Genomic DNA, 26,574 nt, shown 5'->3' with positions numbered 1-26,574 from the left:
ATTGCAGGCAGATTCTTTACTGTCTGAGCCACCAGGGAAGCCCATTTGTCACTGAGAAATGTGGTAAAAACTTAAGGTGTTAGTGCCACTCTCAGCTACTGTTCTCAAGTTCTCAGTTTTTGTTGATTCTCCATGTGGTATTTACAGGTTGTAACTTCAGGCTCACAGTTTTTTGGTTGGTCATTTTCTTCATTCCTTTTCTGGCCTTCCAGTCTTAGGGAGATCATTTGCTTGGTGGTTAGTGGCTACGAACATACATTTAATCCTTTTGGGACAATACAGCATGACAGGGAGACTACTATGACTATTACAAACAGGAAAATTTCCTAATGTTTGGAGTGCATTTTGGAGCCATGGTCCCCATGACACAAACCAATCAAAATCAAGTAAGTCAAAGAAGGACTCCACTGAAGGAGTGAGAGTTTATCTATAATACCTGTAGTTTGAGTGAATTCCTCTCTTTTCAATATCTTGGCGTTCCTGAGCCTGTCAGGCAATGATTTTCTTTGTTGTTCAGTCGATAAGTTGTGTCCAGCTCTTTGCGACCCCATGAACTGCCTCATGCCAGGCTTCCCTGTCCTTCACCATCTCCCAGAGTTTGTTCAAACTCATCTCCGTTGAGTCGGTGATGCCATCCAACCATCTCATCCTCTGTCACCCCCCTTTCCTTCTGCCCTCAGTCTTTCCCAGTATCAGGGTCTTTTCTAGTGAGTCAACTCTTCACATTAGGTGGCCAAAGTATTGGAACTTCAGCTTCAGCATAAGTCCTTCCAGTGAATATTCAGGGTTGATTTCCATTAGGATTGACTGGTTTGATCTCCTTGCAGTCCAAGGGACTCTCAGAGTCTTCTCCAGCACCACAGTTCAAAAGCATCAATTTTTCATCTCTTAGCCTTCTTTGTGGTCCAACTCTCACCTGTATATGACTATTGGAAAAACCATAACTTTGACTATATGGGCCTTTGTTGGCAAAGTAATGTCCCAACTTTTTAATATGCTGTCTAGGTTTGTCATAGCTTTCCTTCCAAGCAGCAAACATCTTTTAATTTCATGGCTGCTAAAAACCTTAATTTTTAGTGAAAATAAAGTGATAAACAATTGTGAACCTTTCATATTAGCATTTTGTGGCCTGGTGAATTTGTAAATACTCTGTGTATGTTTCTGTGTATAAATGCTTTCTATAATCTGTAGAAACGTGTTCTCATAGTAAATTTTTCAATGTGGCACAAAACATGTTTACTAATAAACCCAAATATCTTTAGTTCCTTTGTAGAAGAAATCCCCAAATGGACAAATCTGTGTTCAATAATTATTTTGTCTTATTTGGAAATGATTTAGATATTTGATAACTATCCACCATTTAATTTAACTTGGCAAAACTTTAAGGTTTCAGGTTACCAAAAAGATTTGGGGAAATTATTTCAAAAGTTCACATAAAAATTTTATTCTGCAGTGTCTTATTTATTTTTCCTGTTCTCAATAATTATGTTTAGACTAAACACAAAACTTTCATCAGATGTTTTGACAAAATCAGCCATCATCCCAAGCTATTTTTCTTGCTGACAAATTTCATAACAGAGATAACATGAACTTTTTTTAACCAATGAACCCAACTAGGATAATGTGCTTTGGCATTATTTTAATGCTGATAATTCTGAAGACATACCTATCCAACAAATTTAAACTAGACTTTATTTACCAAAGATTTTCTCAGATCAAGTAAACCTGAAAAATATTTGAGTTAGTTTCTATCATATGTCTGAAGTTGTAGGTATCCTTCATATATACAAGTGCTTTATTCTCTTCAAGCCAATTAAATAGAGCTCTTTTACAAGTTAATTTTAGCAATACCATCTGAAGGTGGATAGTACCATACAACACATATACATAGACATACACACACACAGACAGAGGCCAACAGAGACCTTATAGCTGTTGTTGAAAGATTTAGCCACGAATCAGGTAGTATAAAAGAGATTGGATCCAAATTATATTTCTAACAGCTGCAGTAACCTAAGGTGACCTGTTCAGATGGCTAAAGCTTTTTATTAATATTTATGGAGAAGACCTTTAGGAGTTTTCAGTTGCCTAAGTTTCAAAATACCTTTTATCCCTTCTGTTTTCCTTCTGATAAGAATCGCCTCCTTGAAGTTGGTATTTTAAAGAGATGACCTAAATAAGAGTTGCTGGAACAGAATTTCTGGTTTTTCAAAGATATGTGAGAGAAGGATAGTTGCTTTTAAGTCCTGAGGATTTGGGCTGCGACTTAAATGATATCATAGGTCGATCCACCTATAAATCCTTTTACAGGGGCTTTAGAAGGTTTTTCTTTCCCTCTGAGTACATAGTTTTATTTTAGGGAAGCAGGCCTAAAAGCTTGTCTATCAGGCTCTGCAACGTGGCCGGTTTCTGACCACAGAGGTACTTCGTAGCTGTCACCGGGGACAAACAGTAAATATTTCTGACAGTACTGAACAACCACTTGGATTCAAGAGGTACCTCCAAAGAGGGCACAGAAGGTATTTTATTTTTGGATTTCCCTGGTGGCCCAGTGGTTAAGAATCTACCTGCAGTGCAGGGGACACGAGTTCTCTCCGTAGTCTGGGGAGATTCCATGGGGCACCCAAGCCTGTGCCCGACTACTGAGCCCATGCGCCCTAGAGCCGGGGCACTGCAGCAAGAGCAGTGCCACGAGAAGCTCGTGCACCGCACCTAGAGAGGAGCCCCCGCTGGCTTCAACTAGAGAAAGCCCACGTGCAGCAACCAAGACCCAGCACAGACACAAATAAAGAAACAGATTTTTTAAAAGATATTCTAGGTGCATCTGGAAGAGCTGACTCTGGTGAGAACTGCCACCCTTGGGTGGCTTCTGCCAGTTTTTCCAGGATCCCATCTAGAGGCCACGAGTGGGATTCAGAGTAGAGAGGGCAGCACCAGTAATGTACCAGAATTTAGCCCAGTTTCTCATGAATGTTAGTTTCCCTTGGCAGTTTAAGGGAATAATGTTGTGGTTTACCAGAAAATTCTGGTAAAGAACTCACCAACTCATCAAGAGACATCCCTGGTGGTCCAGAGGTTAAGAACCAATGCTGGGAAAGGTCCCTAAGGGGGCGCCTTCCTTTGAGAGTAAATATGGGGGTGTCCGTGAGCCTGCAAACTTGGTGGATTTTTGTTTATTGTGTTGTGATCTCTTCAGAGTAGAAAAACATTGAGACAGAGGATTGCTAGAAAGAAGTGAGTGCTCAGAGGAGTAGAGAGGGGAGCTCTTACTGAGTTCCTTAGATAATGACAGTACCAGCTCTGGTTTGCCACTATTTTCCTCAGCCTGTCTATTTACCTTTTCAATGTGTATTTATTCATTCGGCTGCATTGGGTCTTTTCCTGTGTGGATTCTCTAGTGGTGTGTGGGCTTAGTTGCCCCATGGCTATGAGATCTTAGTTCCCCAATTAGGGACTGAACCTGCGTCCTCAGCGTCCTTAGCATCGTAAGGCCGATTCTTAACCACTCAACCACCAGGAATGTCTCTTGATTTGCCTTTTAATTTGAAGGCAGACATTAGGAGTTTTCCTTTTCTTATGGAGCCAAATCTCCGATCATTATTTTGTGTGTTTTGTTAATTACTCCGAAGTTTGGACAGTCAGCCTTCTGACAGAGCTCTGGCAGATTCTGCTGCTTCTTGATGGTTTTCTCCCCGTGGTTTGATTTGTACTATTTAGCCATCTAATCCATCTGGAATTTATCCTGGTATATGCTGTGAGGTAAGGGTTGAATGTGATCCTTTTCTCATTGCCAACCAATTAGTCCTTCAACCACGTATTAAGTCATCTTCCCTTCCCCACTGTCTTGTAACTTCCCTTCTATCATATAACAAATTCTTGTATCTTACCTGTAAGACAAGGTAAGATAGCTCACCTTTCTGGGCTTTTTGTTCTGTTTCACAGAACCAGGATATGCCTGTTTCTGCGTAAATGTTTCTAGATGTCTTGCAGAGCTAATCCCCTTCTTGACTTTCAGCTAGTCACTTAGCTTGTGTTTATTAGTGAGGAAGATGAGCAATGTGTTAATATTTGGCACTGACACAAATTTTAACACCCACAGAAAGGACAGACTTCCCTTCTCCCTGCTTTGTACTGTAACAGAGATATAAAAGGACACAGTTTCTTCGAATTTCCACACACATGTAGTTTCAGAGCCAACTTATGGCAGTGAAACTTTTACTGTAAAAGGATAAAAGCCAGAAGTAACAGGAGGCTGCATACCATGTCACAGAATTTGCTTCTTAGCTTCCTATCTTTGTCTTTGAGAAACATGAGATTTTCAGCCACAAACACATGAAGTCCTGTGATGAAATCCCCACACATGTCCGGAGTGAGCCTTTTGGCGGAGTGGGTTTCCCAATTACTCTGGAAACCTTTATGTGGTTTTATTCTTTCTTCTGAGTACATAGCCTTCTCCCATCCTCCTATAATGACTCTCTCCCGCCCTTTCTAAGTGCCCTCCTAGCCTGTACTCTCTAACTTCTTTTCTTCTTCTTTTTTCAGTATTTATTTATTTGGCTGCGCCAAGTCTTAGTCTTGTAGTGGCACGTGGGAACTTCGATCTTAGTTGCAGCGTGCAGGGTCTAGTTTCCTGACCAGGAATCGAACCCAGGCCCTCCTGCATTGGGAGGAGACCAGAGTCTTAGCCACTGGACTGCCAGGGAAGTCCCTGTACCTTCTAACTTCTTAGTGACAATGTTTCATAAATGAAAATGGAGACATGTATTTATGAGGATGATGGATGGAATATTTGACATCAGGATGATCTTGGAAAATCTAGGCCATCTGATCAATGAGCTTCTAGTCTAATAGATGGAGAGGTTTATTGGGAGAGGTTTATTCTGTTTTGGAGGTAAGGTAGAAGAGAGGGAATCAAAACAGAAGAAGGAATGGTATTCTATTTTGATTTCCTAGGTTCCCCAGGTTTCCTCGGAGAAGGCAATGGCAACCCACTCCAGTACTCTTGCCTGGAAAATCCCATAGGCAGAGGAGCCTGGTAGGCTGCAATCCATGGGGTCACTAAGAGTCAGACACGACTGAGCGACTTCACTTTCACTTTTCACTTTCATGCATTGGAGAAGGAAATGGCAACCCACTCCAGTACTCTTGCCTGGAGAATCCCAGGGACGGGGGAGCCTGGTGGAAAGCTGTCTATGGGGTCGCATAGAGTCGGACACGACTGAAGCAACTTAGCAGCAGCAACCAGGTTTCCCAAATTCCTTCAGCCTCCTTCACTCCAGCCAGTCTCAATTCCAGTCTCCCCTTACAGGTTCATGAAGTAAAGTAGATCTCTCAGATTTGGAGCAATGTGGTTTATTAGAAACTTAAACTCATGAACAACTTAGGATTTCAGATGGGTTTCTTGTCTAAGGTTCTGTGCGTGAAGCTCTCTGTCTTGGAGCTCTCTGACCTTTTCTAATGTTTCATCTTCTAAAAAAAATGTAAGTTCCACAGAAGAAAACAAAATGTGCTAAATCAGTAATTCTGATATACCTGTTGAACAGGCTCTGCAATTGCAGTGATGTTGTTTAGCAGGAAAAACCTTTGTCTATTAGGATAGGTATTTCTGAATTTAAAGATAGTTCACTGCTCTCGGTAGGTCTTTTGTGTTGGTTTTCAACTGTAGATTTGTGGTAGTTGGTGAAGGATCAGTGACAATGCTTGGGTTATTTTCCTCACATAGAACGGACTGATTGACCTAAGTCTGTTTATATCTTTTGTATTCAACAGCTGTTTTTCTAGTACTCTTATATTCCAGGGAAAGTGAACTTTCTTATAAAGTCAGTAAACATAGTCATGACATCTGCTGGGGATGAGCAGAAAACCTCACAGAATGGGTTCTCCCATGACACTCCATGCTAAGTCGCTTCAGTCGTGTCCGACTCTTTGCGACCCCATGGGCTGTAGCCCACCAGGCTCCTCTGTCCATGGAATTCTCCAGGCAAAAGTACTGGAGTGGGTTGCTATGACCTCTTCCAGGGGATCTTCCTGACCTAAGGACTGATCCCACGACTCTTGTGTCTCCTCCATTGGCAAGCAGGTTCTTTACCACTAGCGCCATCTGGGAAGCCCCTCCACAACGCTAGTTGTGTGTAAACATCATAACATATGTCTGTTCCTTTTCCCACTTCTCTGGAAGCTGGCATGGTGTAACTCTGTCGTGTTCTCCTGTAGGTCTGATTGTGATCTAGGCGGAAGACATACTTTCTGGGGAAGTCAAACCTTGCTCTAGTGATAGAGAGCGAAATAAATGACAAAGTGGATCTGACGAGAGTCATTCACCGGAGCAGAGCCTGGACAAGGGTCTTTGAGCAGGTCCCCTAGGTGGGATGCTTGGCCAAGTCTTTAATGGATGCAATCTGGATCCCTTTTCATCTTTCTGGAGCTCTTCAAGCATCTTAGCTGTGGACATAAATCCAGGTTTTCTGTTTTAAAAAAAATTAGAAAGAGGGTTCTCTTTAGGATGTAATTTTTGGTATAAACGCATAGTGTTAATAGAAGTCGCCTGGTTTGGACATGTTGGAGGGAAGTTTGAGATTCTGTAGCCTGCAGGTAAAGGATAACATTGGATCTTGCAAGGTTCAAGACTGTAATGTTGAACTTAACCTGAATACCTCAGATGCCATTGTTGGCAATGGCATTTCTTCATGGGTGGAGTGAGGTACTCCTAGTTGGGACTTTGTAGCCCTGGCCAGGTAAGCAGGAAGCCAAGACTGCAGCAGCGGCAAGAAGCTGCGTAGAGCGTCCCACTGATGGAATCTCAAGCCGCCACGTGGCTGCGAGTGCTTTCTGCGTTCTTCAAGAGGAGTACTGAAAGGTAGGAGACCAGGCTCCCGAGTCAGCCCCGTGTCACAGTTTTAGGCCGGTGACTGCCTTTTCCGCTTCAGTCACCTCATCAGCAAATTGAGGATGAGAAAACCTGCCCCACTCCCGGAGAATGTTGTAGGGATCAGAGGAAACTTGGTTATGTAAGGTACGGTTATCATTGCATCTTAGAGACCTTCTGCTCTTCTGTATTCGAGAAGACAAAAGAGAAGGGTTGAGGGGGTTTAGCTCAGTGTGCGGGGTGAGACGAGACCATCCAGTGGTGGGGCTGGTGGAGTGAGCACGCACCAGGAACACCCCACTGTGTCGTGTGTTCCGTGAACAAGGTGGCTCTCAAAAGCAGGATGGGGAGGGGAGATGGTCTGTCAAGGCTCTACTGAGTCATCTATACTTGGTTGCCATCAGCTGTTTCAAGTCATATGGGCCAGTGCCTTTTCTCAGCCCTTTAGAGCCACTCCTCCGGTTTGATGACATTCACCAATCTGGCATGTGTGTGCTCAGTCGCGTCCAACCCTGTGTGACCCCATGGACTGCAGCCCGCCAGGCTCCTCTGTCCATGGGATTCTCCAGGCAAGAATACTGGAGCGAGTTGCCACGTCCTCCTCCAGGGGATCTTCCCCACCCAGGGATCGAGCCGGTGTCTCCCGAATCTCCTGCATTAGCAGGCAGGTTCTTTACCTCTAGCGCCACCTGGGAATCCCTCAATTTGGCATTTCATATTGAAGTTAGGTGTTTCTTTTGCTCACCGAATTTGTAAATTGTTAGGAAATACAGATAAGTTGATGGGTTTGCCTGCCCACCGGCCTGCGTTTTCTCTTCTCTCGGTGGTGACCTCAACTCTGTGATTTCCTTGTTGCCACCCTGGGCCACCCTCGTCCTCTCCTGGAACATCATCTCATACACACGGCCTTCTCGTTTCACTGGCCGTCGGAAAAGGTTTTGTCCACAGTAGCTGTTTTTCCTTCCTTCTGTTGTAAAAGGGTTCCCATTGTGCATGGATTGCTCGCAGCTCCGATACTTCTCAAGTAAAAGACTTGTTCTTATTGTTTACTTGCTAAGTCATGTCCGACACATTATCTAGGAAGGGAGTTGTGTTTGCTCACCCTACTGCACGATCAAGTTCAGTATGAGTTAAAATCTAGTCCTTAATGGGCTTTCCCGGTGATTTAGTCGGTAAAGAATCACCTGCAATGCAGGAGACCTGGGTTCAATTCCTGGGTCGGGAAGATCCCCTGGAGGAGGACATGGCAACCCACTCCAGTATTCTTGCCTGGAAAATCCCATGGACTGAGGACCCTGGTGGGCGACCTGACTGAAGGACTAAACCACCACCACCTTAATTAGGTTTAGGAATTCTTCCTGGTCAGGCCCCGCCCTACCCCACCCCTGACATTCTCCCAGTAGCTGTGCCATACAAATGGATAGTTTGTTTGCCTGTGTGGAGTTGGCTTACTATATTATTCTATTTTTTTACCAAAGAGACCCATTTCGCAGATTCCTCTGGGGCATTCATAAGTGGCAAGGTGTGTGTGTCTCCCCCGGCCACCACTGTGGATGTTTCAAGGAGTTTCATTTTAGATTTTCATGGAGTATTGACCCAAAGTTTCTGTGAAGGGCAAGAAGCAGAGGAAGGAAGAGAACAGATGGGCCCTTCCTGTGCTTCCGGTCATTTCCAAAACAAAGACATTCCATTTGCAGACATCTAGTCCTTGAAGCTAAGGGCGTAGCAGCAAAGTGATTTGATTTACCTTCTTGGTCAAACACTGCCCGTTCTTTCCAGAGTTATAGGAAAATTGATGTATCAGCCTCATTATTTGTTCTTTTAGACAATAAAATTAATTCAAGCTATTGAATACTTACTTTATTGCTGTTCCCATTAAGTCCAGGAGTTTGCAGAGACTTTCAGAAACCTGAGCTTTTGTTTCTCCAATTTCAAGAAATTTCTGTATAAGCTTTTGTCTTGCTGGGGCCATCACTTGTCTGGTTTCTGTTGTAGGCTGGTTCAAAATCTTGATTTTGCCAGGAAGAGTCAGGCTTTAGGAATTTCTGGCACCGTAGCCAAACTTAGAAGGTCTGTTTGTAAACTGGAATATTCCTTTTCTGCACATTAATTCAACACCCTACTGACAGTGTGGTCCGGTACTGATCTCTGGGCAAACGAAAATAAATCATAACTACGATGTGGCCCCTACTGTTTAGAAGCTTATGTTTCAGACATGTAAACAAACATGTTATGTGTAGTGTGTAGGATGACCTTATGTCCTGGGGCATCCTGATGTATGCCTCTTGTCCTGGTGATAACTATTAATAGTTGTTTAGTCGCTCAGTAGTGCCTGACTCTTTTGCGACCCCATGGACAGCAGCCCACCAGGCTTCTCTGTCAATGGGATTCTCTAGGCAAGAATACTGGAGTGGATTACCATGTCCTCCTCTGGGGGATCTTCCCAACGCAGGGATTGAACCCATGTCTCCTGCAATAGCAGGCAGATGCTTTACCACTGAGCCACACTGAGAGTCTCTATGAATGTTTAGGGTATAGAGATGGTAGAAAGCAGGGAGAATTCCCAGAGGAGACACCTGCGCTGGTATCTTTGGACCTTCAAGGTCTGAGGGCTTGAGGTCAGGGTGGGGGTAGGGGGAAGAGTGTGCAAAACACTGTAGGCTAAAGGGAAATTGTTCCAGAAGCGACATTTAGTCAACTCAAGCTAGTCATCGTTCCCAAATTTATCCTGTGGAATAAATTCCCCAGGACACTTGGTCAAAATACAGATTTCTAGAACCTGCTGGGGCAGTTTGGATTTGGATTAAAAAATTTTTTTCAGTCCAAGTGCTTTTTTTTTTTTTTTTTTAATGTTTATTTGTCTGCACTGGGTCTCAGTTGCGGCATGTGCGATCTAGTTCCATGACCAGGGATTGAACCTCAGCCCCCCTGCACCTAGAGCTTGGAGTCTTAGCTGGGGGACCACCGAGGACCTCCCCTGGATTTGGATTTTTAAAGAAGGGCCACAAATGATTCTTGGACATAGTGAAGGTTCAGAACAAATTCTGTAGGGACTATGGCTATGACTATAAAGGGCTGGAGCAGAGGAGCAGGAATAGCAAGGCTAGAGTAGGAGTCACAGAGCAGCCAGGCAAGGGTGACCTGGGCTAGAAAAACCCTCGGAGGTAGAAGAGGTTGGGAGACATTTACAGAGGATCTACGAAAAATGGGTTCTGCAGGAATCATAATGGAATTGCAGACGAATGTCCATCCTAAAGGAGATCAGTCCTGGGTGTTCATTGGATGGACTGATGTTGAAGCTGAGACTCCAATACTTTGGCCACCTGATGAGAAAAGCTGACTCATTTGAAAAGACCCTGATGCTGGGAAAGATTGAGGGCAAGAGGAGAAGGGGATGACAGAGGATGAGATGGCTGGATGGCATCACCGACTCAATGGACATGGGTTTGGGTGGACTCTGGGAGTTGGTGATGGACAAGGAGGCCTGGCGTGCTTCGGTTCATGGGGTCACTGAGTCAGACACATCTGAGCGACTGAACTGAACTGAAAGGATTTGAGAACATTCAGGAGTAAGAATGAACAGGACCTAGTATATGACAATTACTGATGTATATGTGTGTGCGCGCTTAGTTGCTCAGTCCTGTCCGACTCTTTGTGACTCTCTGGACTGTAGCCCCCTAGGCTCCTCTGTCCATGGGATTTTACAGGCAAGAATACTGGAGTGGGTTGCCATTTCCCCTGCCAGGGGATCTTCCTGACCCAGGGATCGAACCCACATCTCCTATGTCTCCTGCATTGCAGGCAGATTCTTTACTCACTGAGCCGTCAGGGAAGCCCACTGATGTATGTGGACAATATCATTTCCAAGCAACAAAACGCTTGTGTCAGATCCAGGAACCTGGGGAACCTTATAATCTGAAGGGTTGTGTGGTGAGCCATAAATCTAAAAATACAAACAGTGGGAGAGTGTTGTGGCATATTTCATGTAGACCTAAAAAAACAACTCCTGCTTATTTCTTTGTAGTCTCCAGAACGATCGAAACTGTTGTGTTTATCTCTGGGAGCTGGATGAATTGTAAAGTATCCAGACACCCCCAGCCCTCTTGTCTAGACTTCAGGCAAACCCCTGCCTTTCTGTTATGGTTAAGACCCACCCGCCAGGCCTTATCTTGCATCGTTTTTGCTTTTGTTCTTATTATCAAAATGTGTAAGGCAGTCATGATTCATCAACAGTATGTTATGCCAACCCCTTTCAGGGGAAGACGGCTGTCTGGCAGTGTCAGCCTTTGCTCTTAATTCTGGAGCTGCTCTTTCTTTGGGAACCTGCAACTCTGAAAATTAAGAGTAGGATAAGAAACGCCTTTATCCAGGCACGGAGATCATGAAGTTGAGGCAGTCTTGCTTGGTGCATTGGTGACTCTGAGAGGCGTCGTCCCTAAACTGAATTCCTGGAATGAAAATGAAGAAAATCCGAGGACAACTCTACTACTTACTTCCCTCTCCCTTCAAACATAGTTTTTTTTTTAACTTTGAAGGCTGAAATCACCAGGCCTGTTGACCGACTTTCGAAGCAGCAAACACAGTCAGAAACCGAATCAGAAGTTATGAAAAGAAAGCCTCAAAAAAAAAAAAAAAAAAAAAAAAAGAGAGAGAGAATGGGAAACGGATCAGGCTATAATTTCAGTGTCATTTAGCACCCTTTACCCAAGACCTGGCCACGGTGCGCCCACCAGTGCGGACTGGGGAGCGAAAAAAGCATCGAAAAATTCCAGCCCTTGGCTACTCTTGTACCACCGCTGAGGGATCTGACGGGTGAGGGCGAAAAGGCTGACATTTTCCACGCCGTTCTATCAGAGAAGGGAAAACACCGTTACAAGCGGCCTCAAAAGTTGGTTTTTGGGGGCTTTTTTACAATAAGAGGCTGAACTTCTCTGTGAGCCTGTATCACCAACGCCATTAAGTGGCAGTAGCAAGATGAAAAACGGAAGGAGGGACACCCAGCGTGCGCCGACTCGGAAAAACGGGAAGCCGGCAGAACCGTTGACGGCGCCCAGGTCCTCGGCCCGTCGCCTCCTCCGGAGTCGCAGCCGCCAAGCCCCTTCCCCCGCAGCGCGGGCGCGACCACCGCGGCGCGAAGGCGGGGGGGGGCCCGGCCGCTGAGCCGCGCGCTTCCGAGGCCCCGCCTCCGCCGGCGCCCCTCGCCGCGCGCGCGGGTGGTACGGCCCGAGGGGGGCGGCTCCCGGGGCGCGGCTCCGCAGCAGCTGAGGCGCGGCCGGCTGGCCGGTAGGCGGGAGCCGGCAACCGGGCCCCTCGGAACGCAGACGCCTAGCCGCCGGGCAGCCGAGGCCGAGCTGCCGACCCGGGCTCCCCTCACCCCGCCCCGAGGAGGCCCCAGGAGGGGCTTCGGCGCCGCGGCCGCGCGTTCGGGAAGGAGGACGAAAAGGGAGCGGCGCGCGGCCGGCCGGCTGAGAGGAAACGCTGCGCCCGCGCCCCCGACGGCGCCCGTGAAACCACATCCGCGCCTCCGCTGGAAGCGCGTCCGGGCGCCTGTCACCGGGTCCCTCCATCTTGAAAGGGAGAAAAAAGCGCTCTCCCGTCCCCGCTCCCCTCCTCCCAGGAGCCGGGGCCGCAGGAGCCGCGCGCATGGCGTTCAGCCCCTGGCAGATCCTGTCGCCCGTGCAGTGGGCGAGATGGACGTGGTCCGCGGTACGCGGCGGGGGCGCCGGAGAGGACGAGGCCGGAGGGCCCGAGGGCGACCCCGAGGACGAGGACTCGCAAGCCGAGACCAAATCCTTGAGTTTCAGGCAAGTACACGCGTTGCTGCCGAGATTTGGACGTGCTACCATCCATCCATCCATCCGCGGCTCATTTTGTGTGCGCGCGCGCGTGTGTGCGTGTGTATGTGTGTGTGTGTGTGTGTGTGTGGTTGCCACCCGCGTTAACCGTGTTCATGGCAGTGCTGCCGTCCCTGCCCGTAACCAGGTCCCCGCTGTGCAGTCGGAAGTTCAGGACGTTGTGCCCTCCCGCCGGGTGTTTTCCTTCCCTCGTTTCAGTGTGAGCTTTCTGAACCTAACCCAAAATTTGCAGTCTCTGCGCATCCCCGTGTGCCTCGGTCCCTTTCTCTAAGCTTCGAGACCCCAGCCCCCGCCCCTGCACAAACACACACACACACAAACACACACACACACACGCACGCACGCACTGTCGTGTATTACACCCGCTGGCACTTGGGGCCCTCCCTACGGGGAAGAAGTCGCTCCCAGGCCCTCCTGGGACTCCCCTGTTTCCCCGAAAATGCAGCCTTGGTGAAGAAGGTCGCGTGATGCCGGCCCCCCTGGCCGCTGGGGGAGAAACGGTTGTCTCTCCTGAGCTGTCAACCCGTGTGATTGCGGGAGGCAGGTGACAGCGTCCTCGGCCTCTGGCCGGGTGCCTTGCAAACAGGTAGAGGCCTAACTGCAGAAAAAGGGCATCGTGGCTAAAGCTGGCTTCTTGATTTTAGGCTGAGAGGGGCGATCTGAATTTTTAAGCCTTTGGCAAAGGGCTTTTGTGAGAAAAGGAGTCTGTTGAAGGGGCTTTTGGGAGGCTGTCAGAGGGATGGATGACCTCAGAAATAAACGTTGCTGGAGAAAGGCCCCGGAGGATGGAGGAGATTTCAGGGAGACGGAAGCCGGAGGAGGTCGCTGCTACAGCACTGCACCCCGCCTCCCCCCAGTCCCGGGCCAGTCCACACTGAGGACCCCCGCGCGGGGTGCAAAGTTAGCAAAAAATACTGGACCTTGTGGAGATGTAGCCTGTAAAGGGGTGTCGGAAATACCGTTGAAAGTGGTAATTCCTCATTTTTCCCCCTTGGCAGCTCGGATTCTGAAGGTAATTTTGAGACCCCTGAAACTGAAACGCCCATCCGATCCCCTCTCAAGGAATCCTTTGAGTCGCACCTCGGACTGGCAGGCTCCGGGGCCAAGACCCAAGGTAAGGAAAGACTTCCCTTGTTCTGCCTTTTTTTGCTGCTGTTGTTTAAAGTTTTGAAAATGTAAATAAGGGAAGGAAAAGTGTTAATGCAGGGCCATTTTAAAAGGTGGGGGGTTGTCTCCTTACTCAGCAGGAGCTGTTTGAAAGCTCCTGGCATATTTGAAATGGTTTGTTTGTTTGTATTTTTCCAAGTGTGGAAGCCAGAATCTTTCTTCCCTAAGTAGGTTGTACATTTTGCAGTATGAAATTATCATTATCAGAACATTCCTACTGGGCCCTGAAAAACAAAATGTGTGGTGATGTTGGGATGGAGGTTTGTTTAGATTTGGCTTCACACGTTTCTCAGGCCTGCACATTTTCTCCAGGGTGTGGCTGGAGACAAGGATTATAGGTAGGAGTTGAATTTTTTTAGACAAGGAGGAATCTTAAGAGGCAGTGTCAAAGTTCTTTACCGTCCCTGCTTCCACCAGGGATGGTGGTGAGCTCCAGTCCACCCAAGAAAGCCTAGCATGGAGACACCCTGCTGCCCTCAGAGCCCAACCTTGAGCCCGCATTTCATCTGCAGTGGCTGCTGCTGTTCCTCTCGATTAGCGGAAACCGTTTTTGTCCCACAGCCAATTCTGAGTAAAATCTCACCTGGCCTGATCGCAGGCAGTTAGCTGTTCAGAGTGGCTGTGATTCAGCAGTGAAAACAGTCCGCATCTCTGCAGGCCAGCGTCATGGAGGGAGACGGGCCTTTCAGAGGTTAAGCAGAATGTACCTACCTGTCAGCTTGGCTTCCCTGGTGGCTCAGCGGTAAAGAACCTTTCTGCAATGCAGGAGACACGGGTTCAATCCCTGGGTTGGAAAGATCCCCTGGAGGAGAGCCTGGCAGCCCACTCCAGTATTCTTGCCTGGAGAATCCCATGGACAGAAGAGCCTGGCGCGCTATAGTCCTGGGGTCACAAAGAGTCAGACACGATTGAAGTGACTTAGCATGCACGCGCACACCTGTCCGCTTTGACCTAAGTACAACAACGGAGAAAAATGAAGCAGGGGAAGGGAGAACAGAGTAGGGGGAGGGTTGGTAGGAGGTGCTGAAGGCTGATGGGGGTGGGGAACCTGACTGATTAGGGGACTTCAGCAGAGTCCTTAAAGAGGATTGAGGGGACATCTGTGCAGTTTCCTGAGGAGAACTCTTCTAACAGAGAGCATGGCTCCTGGGAAGGTCTGAGACAGCACCAGCCTGAGGCAGAGGGGTGGGGAGGGAAGTGCCCAGGGGGCAGCATGTTGGAAGTCAGGGAAGAGGCCTGGGTGGCTGCAGCAGCGGCCAGGCAGGGAGCCGGAGTCAGCCAGGTAGGGGCTGTCTGGGTCCTGTTGTCACAAGGCGTTCATTTTTCCTTCTGAGTGAGATCCGAAGGGCTGCCTTTTAAAAATGCCACAAACCGGGCAGCTTAAAACAATGGAAATTGGTTCCCTCTCTGTTCTGAAGGCTAGAAGTCTGAAATCAAGGTGTTGGCAGGGCCAGACCCCTTCCAAAGGTTCTAGGGACAAATTCTTCCCTGTTTCTTCTGGTTTCTAGTGGTTGCCAGCAATTCCTGGTGTTCCTTAGTCTGTGGCAGCAAAGCTCCCATCTTACCTGGTCAGCTTCACCCTGCATATCTCTGTCTCTTCATGTGGCTTTCTGAGGAGGACGCCAGTCAGTGGGTTTAGGGACCACTCCAATCTAAGTCAACCTCTTTTTACCTTGATTACATCTGCAGAGATAACTCAGAGAAGGCAACGGCACCCCACTCCAGTACTTTTGCCTAGAAAATCCCATGGATGGAGGAGCCTGGTAGGCTGCAGTCCATGGGGTCGCTAGAGTTGGACACGACTGAGCGACTTCACTTTCATGCATTGGAGAAGGAAATGGCAACCCACTCCAGTGTTCTTGCCTGGAGAATCCCAGGGACGGGGAAGCCTGGTGGGCTGCCGTCTATGGGGTCGCACAGAGTCGGACACGACTGAAGCGACTTAGCAGCAGCAGAGATAACTACAGTTGAGCCTTGAGCAACATGGGTTTGAACTGTGCGGGTCCAGTTGATACAGATTTTTTTTCACTAAGTATGTTCTAGAGAAGGGGTCCCCAACCTCCAGGATCTACTACCTGATTATCTGAGGTGGATCTAATGTAACAATAATAGAAATAAAGTGTATGGTAAATGTAATGCAATTGGGTCACCCTGAAACCATTCTCCATCCCCTACCCCGGTCCGTGGAAGAATTGTCTTCCATGAAATGGGTCCCTGATGCCAAAAAAGTTGGGGATCACTATCCTAGAGTACTACACGGTCCATGGTGGGTTGAATCCAAGGATAGAGAAACGTGGGTATGGAGTGTTTTCAACTGTGCTGAGTGGTTGGGGGTAGACACCCCTAACCCCCACATTGTTCAGGGCTCAACTGTTATGTCCAGATAAGACCACATTCCCAGGTGTGGGGAGTTAGGACTTGAGCTTATCTTTTGGGGGGAATATAGTCCAACCCACAGCAGGGCTTTGAACAGAGGGACAGTGCTCTCGCTTCCTTTTTTAAAGGATAGCTGGCTGCTGTCTGGAGAAGGGACTCCAGGATGGATGTCCTTTTCCTGTGTTTTCTCTATTCCAGTGAGTGTCACTGTCACCTGCAGTGACAAAGTAGAGCCAGCTTTCAGTTACCCTGTTATCTAATTTTTGATCGGGTCATGAATTTATTCTCCCAACGGTTATTATATTTCCTTGCTTAGCAGTTTCCTCAAAGGTCACCTGGGGAGGTCACAGGAAGTCCATGCTGGATTTCATGATGGAGCTGGACTTACTGGGGAAATGTTACCAGCTTTTTGTGATTTGGTTTTGCTTTCAATGGTGAGCTCCAGGGATTTCCCTGGCAGTCCAGTGGTTAAGACTCCATGCTTCCAATGCAGGGGACACGGGTTTGACCCCTGGTCAGGGAACTAAGATCCCGCACGCCACGTGGTGTGGCAAAAAAAAATTTTTTTATTAAATCAATAAATGGTGAGCTCCATTCTGGGCTGCCCTGCTGAAAATTCCCTCAGCTGGCCCTGGGCCACTTTTTTACCATGAGTTCAGGCAGAGACCGCATGGGAACAGGCAGGTTTGCGTGTTAGAGGACTTGTGCATGCCATTTGGCTAGGTAGCGGTCTCCATGACAGAAGATGCCGCTTCATAGCTTCCCCTTTCTTCTCTCAAGATTGGCAGATCTGAAGGGAGATTTGAAAGCCTGAGAGAGCTATTCTGTGGCCTTCCCCTCAAATTTAAATAAAGCTCACAAGACAGTTTGAAAGCCTCTTTGAATTGCTCAGCCTGGGCCGCCTGCTTCCTCACCATCCTGTCAGCTGGTGGTCTGATTCATCCTGACAGATTCTTTGATAATTAAATGGAGGCCAGTATGGCCCAGGCCCCCAGAACCACACAGACCCAATTGTTTGGTCCTTCCTGTGCCACTGACTCATTTTTACAAGTTTTGGTCACTTATGGCTCATAGTCTCTTTTCTCGGTCTCTCTAGAATTTTTCTTTTTAGAGAGTCAAAGACCAAGAAAGGGCTTTCCCGATGGCTCAGCGGTAAAGAATCCGCCTGTAATGCAGGAGACGTGGGAGATGTGGGTTCAGTCTCTGGGTCGGGAAGATCCCCTGGAGGAGGAAATGGCAACCCACTCGAGTATTGTTGCCTGGAAAATCCAATGGACAGAGCAGCCTGGTGGGCTACAATCCATGGGGTCACAAAGAGTCAGATGCAGCTGAGCGTGGATCAAGAAAGCTCAGTGGAGTAGCTCAAGATTGTGGACCATGAAAGTGGCAGGCGGTACAAACTGGGAAAAAAAGCACTGCATATGAAGAAGTCTTGCCATTTAGTGTCTTTAAATAACAGGATGATTCCTCATCATCCTGGCAGTATCCTGCCCTCTGGGGCTTCTTCTCCCCACCAGTCCTTGTCCAGAGTTTTGTGGATGGCCTTGTTATGCGTACACAGTGAGTGTAAAAATACAGCCAGAGCACAGGTCTGACCAGGGAAGATATCAGTGGGCAAAAATTCCTGGAGTCTAAATGTTGAAGTCTAACTTCTCGGCCTGGAAGGTTCTCTTTCTAAAAACTGTTGATTATTTGACTCCTGGTAAGGTGGTGTGCATTCTCACTTTTGCTCAGTTGTGTCTGATTCTTTTGATCCTGTGGACTGCAGCCCACCAGGCTCCTCTGTCTTTGGGATTCTCCAGGCAAGAATAATACAGGAGCAGGTTACCATTTCCTCCTGCAGGGGATCTTCCCCATCTGGGGATCAAACCCACATCTCTTGCCTTGACCAGCAGATTCTTTACCACTGCACCACGTGGGAAGCCCCCTAATAATATGGTTAGTCTTTGATGCAGGGGAACAGCACGTGTAGATCATGTAAGACTCTGTTTTCTGGCAGGATGATCTATAAGCTCTGCAAAGGGTGTTTAAGTTGCTGATGTTAATGTTCTTTCTCTTTGCTGGGAGATGTATCAGTAAGGAGACATCACCTAGGAAAGGACGTTCGAGAGGTACAGTCTCAAGTACATCGTTTTTCTGTTTGTTTGTTTCCAGTGCTGATGGACTGCGGTTTTGTCCCGTGTTTAGGTTATAAAAGTGAAAGCTGCAGTGGCTGTCCTCTGTTGTCCTCTGTTAATTGAAGCCTCCCCCGGCCGGCACACGCAAACACACACGCCTTTGTTTACAAATTGTTACCTTTCTTTGAGAGAGGGAATTTTAATTTACACTGGAGCTCTCTATGCCCTTGGAACAGTTACCCTGTTTGATGTGTTGATTAGGTGACTAGATACACCAAACACATAAGGTAGTTCTCCAGAACAGGAGAGAGATAAACAGGGTCAGTCCACAGGTGTTTACTGCCGGAGGCCTGTGGGGACTGCCCACTTGTTTGTTGACGTAGTTGGGGTCAGTGTAAATCAGGCATCAGCCAACAATAGCTCATAGGCCTGCCGTTACCTGTTACTGTTCTGCTGGAGAGCTGAGAACTGTTTCTACATTTTTAAATGGCGGAAAACAATACTTTGTGTGAAAAGTACATGAAGTTCAAATTGCAGGGCCCATAAGTAAAGTTTCATTTTGGAACGCAGCCGTGTATTTAGGTGTCGTCTGGCTGCTTTTGCAGTAAGATAGCAGATTGAATACTCAGAACAGAGGCAAATGCCTGAAATATTTACTATCTGGCTCTATACAGGAAGTTTGCCGACCTTGATCCACACTTGCAATGATTTTGGTAAAATGATAAAGTTTAAGTACTTTATAATTTGACCTTTATAATTGAACTTTAGTTTTAAAAAAAGCTACAAGGCTGTAGCTGATTAATTAGCAAGTGAACTGTGGGTATGGGTGCCGTTCCTGTGAGCCTGAACGGTCAGGGACGGCATCAAGGAGAGACTGGTTTGGGCTGGCTGTTTGTCTCCCTCGCAAAATGACGTTTCAGTCTGGCTCATACTTAATTTTCAATTCTCTAAAAGATATGAGCAAAAAGGAAATTAGGGAAGAATGGGGAGAATTTGGCAGTCATTTAATATAAGTACAAACACAGAGACTTTTCACTTTTGTTTCTAATGTAACTTTGGGTGTTTGCGAATTTGTAATTTGACTGTTGCTATGGTGTATTTTTGGTGTAGGTTGTATGGTTGGTTGGTTTAGATTGTACCTATGTAAGACTTAGAAGGGAAATCTTATTAAAATCTGAGCCTTAGATGTTTGATCCTAAGGCTTTGGGCTACTTGTATAAGCAAATATGCAAACACTGAAGTGTTCTAGTCGAATCTGTGAGTGTGGTTCTCCTAGGGACTTAGTTTGACACCCTTTCCAGGCTCCTAGTGCAGGGATTGCTTTATTAGAATATCCTAGAGGTAATAGGACTAATGAGCCTCCCTCGTGGCTCAGATGGTAATACAAGAGACCTGGGTTCAGTTGCTGGGTCAGGAAGATCCCCTGGAGAAGGGAATGGCTACCCACTCCAGTATTCTTGCCTGGACAAATTCATGAACAGAGGAGCGTGTCGAGCTACAGTCCATGGGGTCACAAAGAGTCAGACCCGACTGAGCGACTAATACACAAACACAATGCGACCGGTAAGGACCCTTCATGTTACCTGACAGTTCACCCCAGTGGCTCCTTCAACAACATTCCAGGTTAATGCTCTTATTTTATTGGCTCTTTCATAGTTTAAGTTTGTATATTACACTTCATATTATTATGAAATGCGCTTAAAAAGCTCTGCAGCATGATACAGTTCCATCCCCCACCCCCTCACCCTGTTGAATGTTTGTAGCTCTCAGCTTGGAAATTCCCACTAGTAGTAAATGGGATGAGGCCGTGTGGCTTTGTTGCTTTATTTTATAATAATGTAAAGGAGCCATGTGGGCATCCCTGGTGGCTCAGCAGTAAAGAATCTGCTTGTCAGTTCAGGAAACACAGAGACACAGGTTCAGTCCCTGGGTTGGGAAGATCCCCTGGAGAAGGAAATGGCAACCCACTCCTGTATTCTTGTCTGGAGAATCCCATGGACAGAGGGACCTGGTGGGCTTCAGTCCATGGGGTCACAAAGAGTTGGACACGACTGAGTGACTAAACAACAGCAACAACAAAGGAGCCGTGTAAGGAGCACCTCTTTCTCTGTGTGGTGCTCCACCCAAGGAGATACTTGGGGGAAGAGTATCATTTTTCCAGCAGAGACTCAGAGAGTATTAAATAAAAAACTTGGGGGCAGGGGCAAAGTCTGCATGCTGGAAATGAATATTTTATTTTAGTAACTGTCAAAGTAGTTATTATTCTTTTAAGGTGAATAGCAAATTCAAGACCTTCTTAAATATCGTGATGATTATACTCACCTCAGACCTGCATTTCCCAATTTAGAGCTCACTTGAGCCCCAAATAAAGCAGTATAGCTTCCTTTGAGAGCTTCCGACAGCGGAGGTGTTTTCTCTGGTGTACTGAGAGGGCAGCCCTGCTAAACTGCATTGCTACCACTTAATTCCCAGGTGGCACAGTGGTAAAGAACCTGCTTGCTAATGCAGGAAACACAAGAGACTCGGGTTCTGTCCCTGGGTCAGGAGGATCCCCTGGAGAACGAAATGGCAACCCACTCCAGTATTCTTGCCTGGGAAATCCCAAGGACAGAGGAGTCTGGTGGGCTACATACAGTCCATGGGGTCGCAAAGGATTGCACACGATTTAGCAACTAAACAACAGCAGTGCTCCACCTACAGAATGGATATGGTCTGAAGCCTTCACCACATTTAAAGAGCAGTCATAGTTTCTTTTTCAAGTGGAGAAGGCAATGGCACCCCACTCCAGTACTCTTGCCTGAAAAGTCTCATGGACGCAGGAGCCTGGTGGGCTGCAGTCCATGGGGTCGCACAGAGTCGGACACGACTGAGCGACTTCACCTTCACTTTTCACTTTCATGCATTGGAGAAGGAAATGGCAACCCACTCCAGTGTTCTTGCCTGGAGAATCCCAGGGACTGGGGGTCCTGGTGGGCTGCCGTCTATGGGGTCGCACAGAGTCGGACACGACTGAAGCGACTTAGCAGCAGCTGCAGCAGTAATACTACTTACTGTTCATAGGAAGCCCTAGCAGAATATACCAATTTGTCACAGTCTTCTGAACTCCGGTGAGTGACAGGAAGACCATGGTTTATCCACCCAAAACAGCAGTCTCTGTAGGGATTTGATAACTAGGAGTTGCTGAAGTGTCTAGTAATGGTTTAACCTTGGGCCTGGGAAGGGATTGCAGCTTGTAAGTTCAAGGTCTCACCCTCACCTTCACATGTACATGAACCTAATTTCATGGGCTTGCACGAACATAATCAGATAGATCCCCAGGGCCTAGACTGATGATGGCCAGACTTGGCAAGAGGACAGTAACCAAATGGATTATCTCATTAATTCACAAGTGGAAAAATGTGATCTGGCAGTTCTGTTTGGCAGATCCGGATACTGTCCTGGCCAGTCCCTGTTCCCTATGTCATTGCTGGAAATACGACAGCTTCCGACCTAACGGATCACCAACTTTCTGTTCCAGCTGCATTTATTGTATGTATTGAATACAGTTTTTTTCAGCATCTTACTTGGTTTCATAACAATGATGCTCCGAAATAGACCACACGTGATTTCCAGTCTAAAAATTGGGAAATGAAGCCTATACTGCTAGTAGTACAGTGCGGTCATAAATTCAACTTTTAAAAGGAAGATTTGTTTATTTGACTGCGGGATCTTTAGTTGCGGCCTGTGGGATCCAGTTCCCTGACCAAGATCTAGCTCTGCGTTGGGAGGGCGGAGTCTCAGCCACTCGACCACCAGGGAAGTCCTGTAAATTCAGCTTTGAAGATCACACACCCAGGTTCTCTCTGCAGGGAATGTAGGTATCTCTCTCTCTTCACTGCCTTAGGAAATGACTTATCAGAGGGAATGAAAAGTTCTTAAAATGTTGCCAGGAGAGAGTATGTGATGGGGGAAAGCATGTTCTTTAGTATCTTGTAAAATGATGTAATTTGAAAAAAAAATTATCAAGAGATTTCATATTTCACACATGTTAACTTAGCATATATGATGTATGAAGAATAAAATGTATTTTAGGAATTTTGAACATCAGAAGCTTACAGTACAATTTAGACATCGAGTCAGAAGGGGAAAAAGTAAAAGCATCACTGGGTAAGCAGTGCTGTTGGATTAAAAACATTTGCTTCCTTTGTGCTCAGTGTCTGCTGATCCGTGAGAAATAAAAAGGCACCGGGAGCATTTGCCTTCGCTTTGCTTCCCTCTCCACCCGTGAGTCGTGTGTGGGTGAGGAGAGGCAGGTGCGCGGGGGCGTGTGCAGCCTCCTGGGACTTTGCACCCATTTTGGGGTAGAAGGAGGAGCTTCTTAAGAGACTGGTATTGCTGCATAGCTTACTCCTTGGAAGGAAAGTTATGACCAACCTAGACAGCATATTAAGAAGCAGAGACACTACTTTGCCAACAAATGGCTGTCTAGTCAAGGCTATGGTTTTTCCAGTGGTCATGTATGGATGTGAGAGTTGGACAGTGAAGAAAGCTGAGCACTGAAGCATTGATGCTTTTAAACTGTGGTGTTGGAGAAGAGTCTTAAGAGTCCCTTGGACTGCAAGGAGATCCAACTAGTCCATCCTAAAGGAGATCAGTCCTGGGTGTTCATTGGAAGGACTGACGTTGAAGCTGAAACTCCAGTATTCTGGCTACCTGATGTGAAGAGCTGAGTCATTTGAAAAGACCCTGATGCTGGGAAAGATTGAGGGCAGGTGGAAAAGGGGATCACAGAGGATGAGATGGTTGGATGGCATCACCGACTCAATGGACATGAGTTCGGGTGGACTCTGGGAGTCGGTGATGGACAGGGAGGCCTGGCGTGCTGCAGTTCATGGGGTCACAAAGAGTCGGACACGACTGAGCGACTGAACTGAACTGATTGCTGCATAGCAGATAACTCTGAAACTGGGTAGTAGCTCAAGCCACTGGATGCTTATTATCTCACATTGTTTTCAGAGGTCTGGAACTTGGGAGCAGCCCAGCTGGGTGGTCTGGCTTGGGATTCCTGGTGAGAATGCAGTCCCGGCGTTGGCTGGAACCCTAGTCATCTGAAGGTTGACCAGGGCCGGAGGATCCCTCCTCAGCCACACCTGGCACGTTGGTGCTGGCAGCAGGTGGAAAATCTCAGTTCTTTACTGTGCGGTGGGGCTCTGTCTGTGGGGTTGCCTGAGCATTCTTCCAGTAAGGCAGCTGCGGTGTCTCTGATGACAGCCTCAGAAGCCATACTCTGTTATTTCTACAATATCCTTTTGGTTACCCAAGCCCAAGGGTGTGAATCCCAGGAGGTGGGACTCCCGGGGGCCGCCTTGGAGGCTGCCTGCCATCAAGCTCTTGCTTTGCTCTGCCTCTCTGGTCCTCCTCCTGTCCCTCTTTTTTTTTTTTTTTTTAAATTTTTTTGATGTGGGCTATTTTAAGAGTCTTTATGGAATTTTTACAATATTGCTTCTGTTTCATGTTTTGGTTTTCTGGCCGTTGGGCATATGGGATCTTAGCTCTCTGACCAGGGATCAAACCGGCACCCCCACGACGGAAGGCAAAGTCTCACACACTGGACCGCCAGGGAAGCCCCCTGCCGCCCTTCTTAGGCACAGGAGCAGAGGGACAGGAGCAGCGACGTGGCTCCGGCCAGGGTTCCCGTCCTGCCGCAGAGGCATCTGGTCGCTCTGCCCGGAGGCTCCTCTCCGGTCGAGCATTCTCCCTCTCTGTCTATCCTGCGTCAGCTTCCCAGCTCAGTGTGGGCGGTTGCTACTTTGCGAGACAGGCAGTTAGTGATGTGAAAGCTCTCGTAATGATTTCTGGAGGTGCGCGTTGTGGTGGTTTAGCTGCAGTGAAGTTCAGGTCTCTGCGAGGAGGAGCTGTCTGTTAACACACACCCTTTCTCCTCTGCTCCTGCTGCTGCCTGCTGGGGACGGGGAGCAGATGACTCTGGGGGGCCTTCTGGGGTTTCTGTCCATTTGGAGGGGTCTCAGCTCTACTGGAAATGCAGCCTTAAACAAATCCAGGTGGTTCCAAAAACCCAGGGCACCTCCTGAGTGCAAAGAGAAGGCACACCCTTCATTGGCTCAGCTTCCAGGGAGGCTTGGGTTCAGGGCGGGGAGGGCGGACTCCTTCTGGTTATGGGCCCCACCCTCTTATCTTACAGTAACCTTGGCCTTCAGGGGGAGGGTTTGGGTCTCTTTCTAAATAAAACAGCACTGAGCACTCATTTGGAAATTTGAGGTACTTGGAGAAGGAAATGGCAACCCACTCCAGTATTCTTGCCTGGAGAATCCCAGGGACAGAAGAGCCTGGTGGGCTGCCGTCTATGGGGTCACACAGAATCGGACACAACTAAAGAGACTTAGCTGCAACAGTAACAGCTTCATCCTTAGCACAAAGCTTTTCCAGTTTATCAAATGGCTTTCCAGATTATTCTTTATCTGTGGAGTCTTGCATGTTAGAGTGAGCCTCTCTCAGGAGTTAGAAGCTTCCAGCACCTGGCCCTGACTATTACAAAAAGCAAATAAATTAATTATCTCCACCCCCATTCCCCCCAACTCCTGGGTGATATTTTTGTTTGGTTTTGCAGGGAGGAGGAGATTTAGACAGTTTGTTGTCTGGGTTCGGGCATGGGTGTCTGTGTGTGTTGGTGGTGTTTTTCTGTTGTTAAGTAGTGACGTCTTAACATTGCAGCGTACCTCAGAGGCTGTTCTGCTTTTTCCTGCCCTGACTCATCCACTTGGACCCCTCTCGCCGTGCCCAGACTCTGGGTGACCTGGGGCCCCGTGGTTGTCGGGAACATGAGTCCTGGAGCCCACACCATTGGGGTCTACCCGGCAGTCCTGGCAGAGGCCTTCTTGTCCTGTTATCCTGTCTGTGGATAATACACTGTGTCCACTTCTACTCCATTTTAAGGCTGATGTCCTGGACTGAGTGGCTAAGAGCATGCATATATGAAGTATATTTCAACTTTGGGGGAATTCGAGGGCCTGGGATCTCAGAGACATTAAACTGAGAAAAAGGTCACACTTTGGACACTTGCCTAAATGCAAATGTGTACCTTATTAACAGCCTTCTCAGATCAGACCCCCTTGTCTCCCTTCTGAAGCCCCACCTTGGTTCAAACTTGGGAGAGCAGGGGTGGGGGGAAGACACTGAAAGGAGGGGGTCTTCACAGGGAAAGGGTCAAGTGTAGAACAGGTGTTCTTCCTGTGGGTAGGAGCGCTGAGCGGCTGTAGCCCCGCTTACTCTGTATACATTTTTCTCTATGAAAGGTTATCAGGTGGCAGGGGGTCCTGTATGTATCAGATGTCTGCTCAGCAGTGATCCTGTGCTCAGCTGTCTTGGGCGCTCAGTTTCTGCTTGGGGACACAGGGAATCGGTGGTAAGATCCCTGCCGACCTCAGTCAGGAGGGAGCTGGCTGCCTTCTGTTCCCCCGGCCCCTTGGCCTCCTTGGTGTCCCTAGACGGTTTAGCAGCCAGTAGGTAGTTTTAGCAAGGGAATGTGTGAGGGAGGTCTGAGAAGGCAAATGTTAGCAAGAAATAAATGAAGAATTTTTTTTTTAAAAAACAGCCCCACCCCCACCCCCAAAACAAAACCAAAAGCCTTTTGAGCGTGCCAATTGTCATGTCTCTAAGATGCTTCCTATACTTGGCTACATCTGTTACAGGAAAAAAGAGTGATGTCATTTTTTTCACCTCTTTCTGTAAATAGAATTTATCTAGCACATGGTAGGCTTCCTTAAGAAAAATTTGAAATCCCAAATTGATGTGATGCTGAGCCCTATCAGCTCTCTCAAGTATGGGACACGCATAACAAGACTATTTAAAGCATTTTCTGAAGTGTAAGTCTGTGGTGTAATAGAATATGTTGTAGGAATTGCAGGACATGCTTTCTACCCTGTTACCCTCTGAGTCGCTTTGTTCTGTCTCTTTTGTAAGCAGTTTTATTGAGATATAATTCACCTGCATGCAGTTCACCATGTAAAGGGTTTATAGTGTATGAACAGAGTTGTACAACTATCACATCAACCTAATTTTAAGAATGTTTTATCACCTACCACAAAGAATTACTGTACCCATTAGCAGTCATGCCCCCATTTTTCTGCCACCCCCAGTCCTAGGCACCTGATAATCTACTGTTTTATGTCTCAATATATTTATTTATTCCGGACAT

The 26,574-nt window shown here is 47.4% G+C and overlaps 1 protein-coding gene across 13 annotated transcripts in view; it reads left to right on the top strand.

Moving 5' to 3' along the window:
• Positions 1–26,574, top strand: part of TACC1 (transforming acidic coiled-coil containing protein 1) — a 129,359-nt gene that overhangs the window by 50,547 nt on the left and 52,238 nt on the right. For 4 of the 13 annotated variants that reach the window (XM_055567045.1, XM_055567036.1, XM_055567038.1 and 1 more), the window contains exon 2: positions 13,719–13,834. The exons of 2 other annotated variants lie outside the window; for them this stretch is intronic. Coding sequence is in view for 10 of the 11 variants with exons in the window: in XM_055567036.1 (XP_055423011.1) it covers positions 13,719–13,834 (116 nt within the window). In the remaining variant the exon portion in view is untranslated. Of the gene's footprint in view, positions 1–12,367; positions 12,670–13,718; positions 13,835–26,574 lie in introns of those variants that run through there. 7 more of the 13 variants (XM_055567041.1, XM_055567042.1, XM_055567043.1 and 4 more) reach the window with 3 other exon arrangements.

This window comes from Bubalus kerabau, chromosome 2 (assembly GCF_029407905.1).
Source record: "Bubalus kerabau isolate K-KA32 ecotype Philippines breed swamp buffalo chromosome 2, PCC_UOA_SB_1v2, whole genome shotgun sequence".
Taxonomy (NCBI): Eukaryota; Metazoa; Chordata; class Mammalia; order Artiodactyla; family Bovidae; genus Bubalus; species Bubalus kerabau.
The sequence above is the reverse complement of the archived record's forward strand: the minus strand, read 5'-3'. Positions and strand labels throughout refer to the sequence as shown.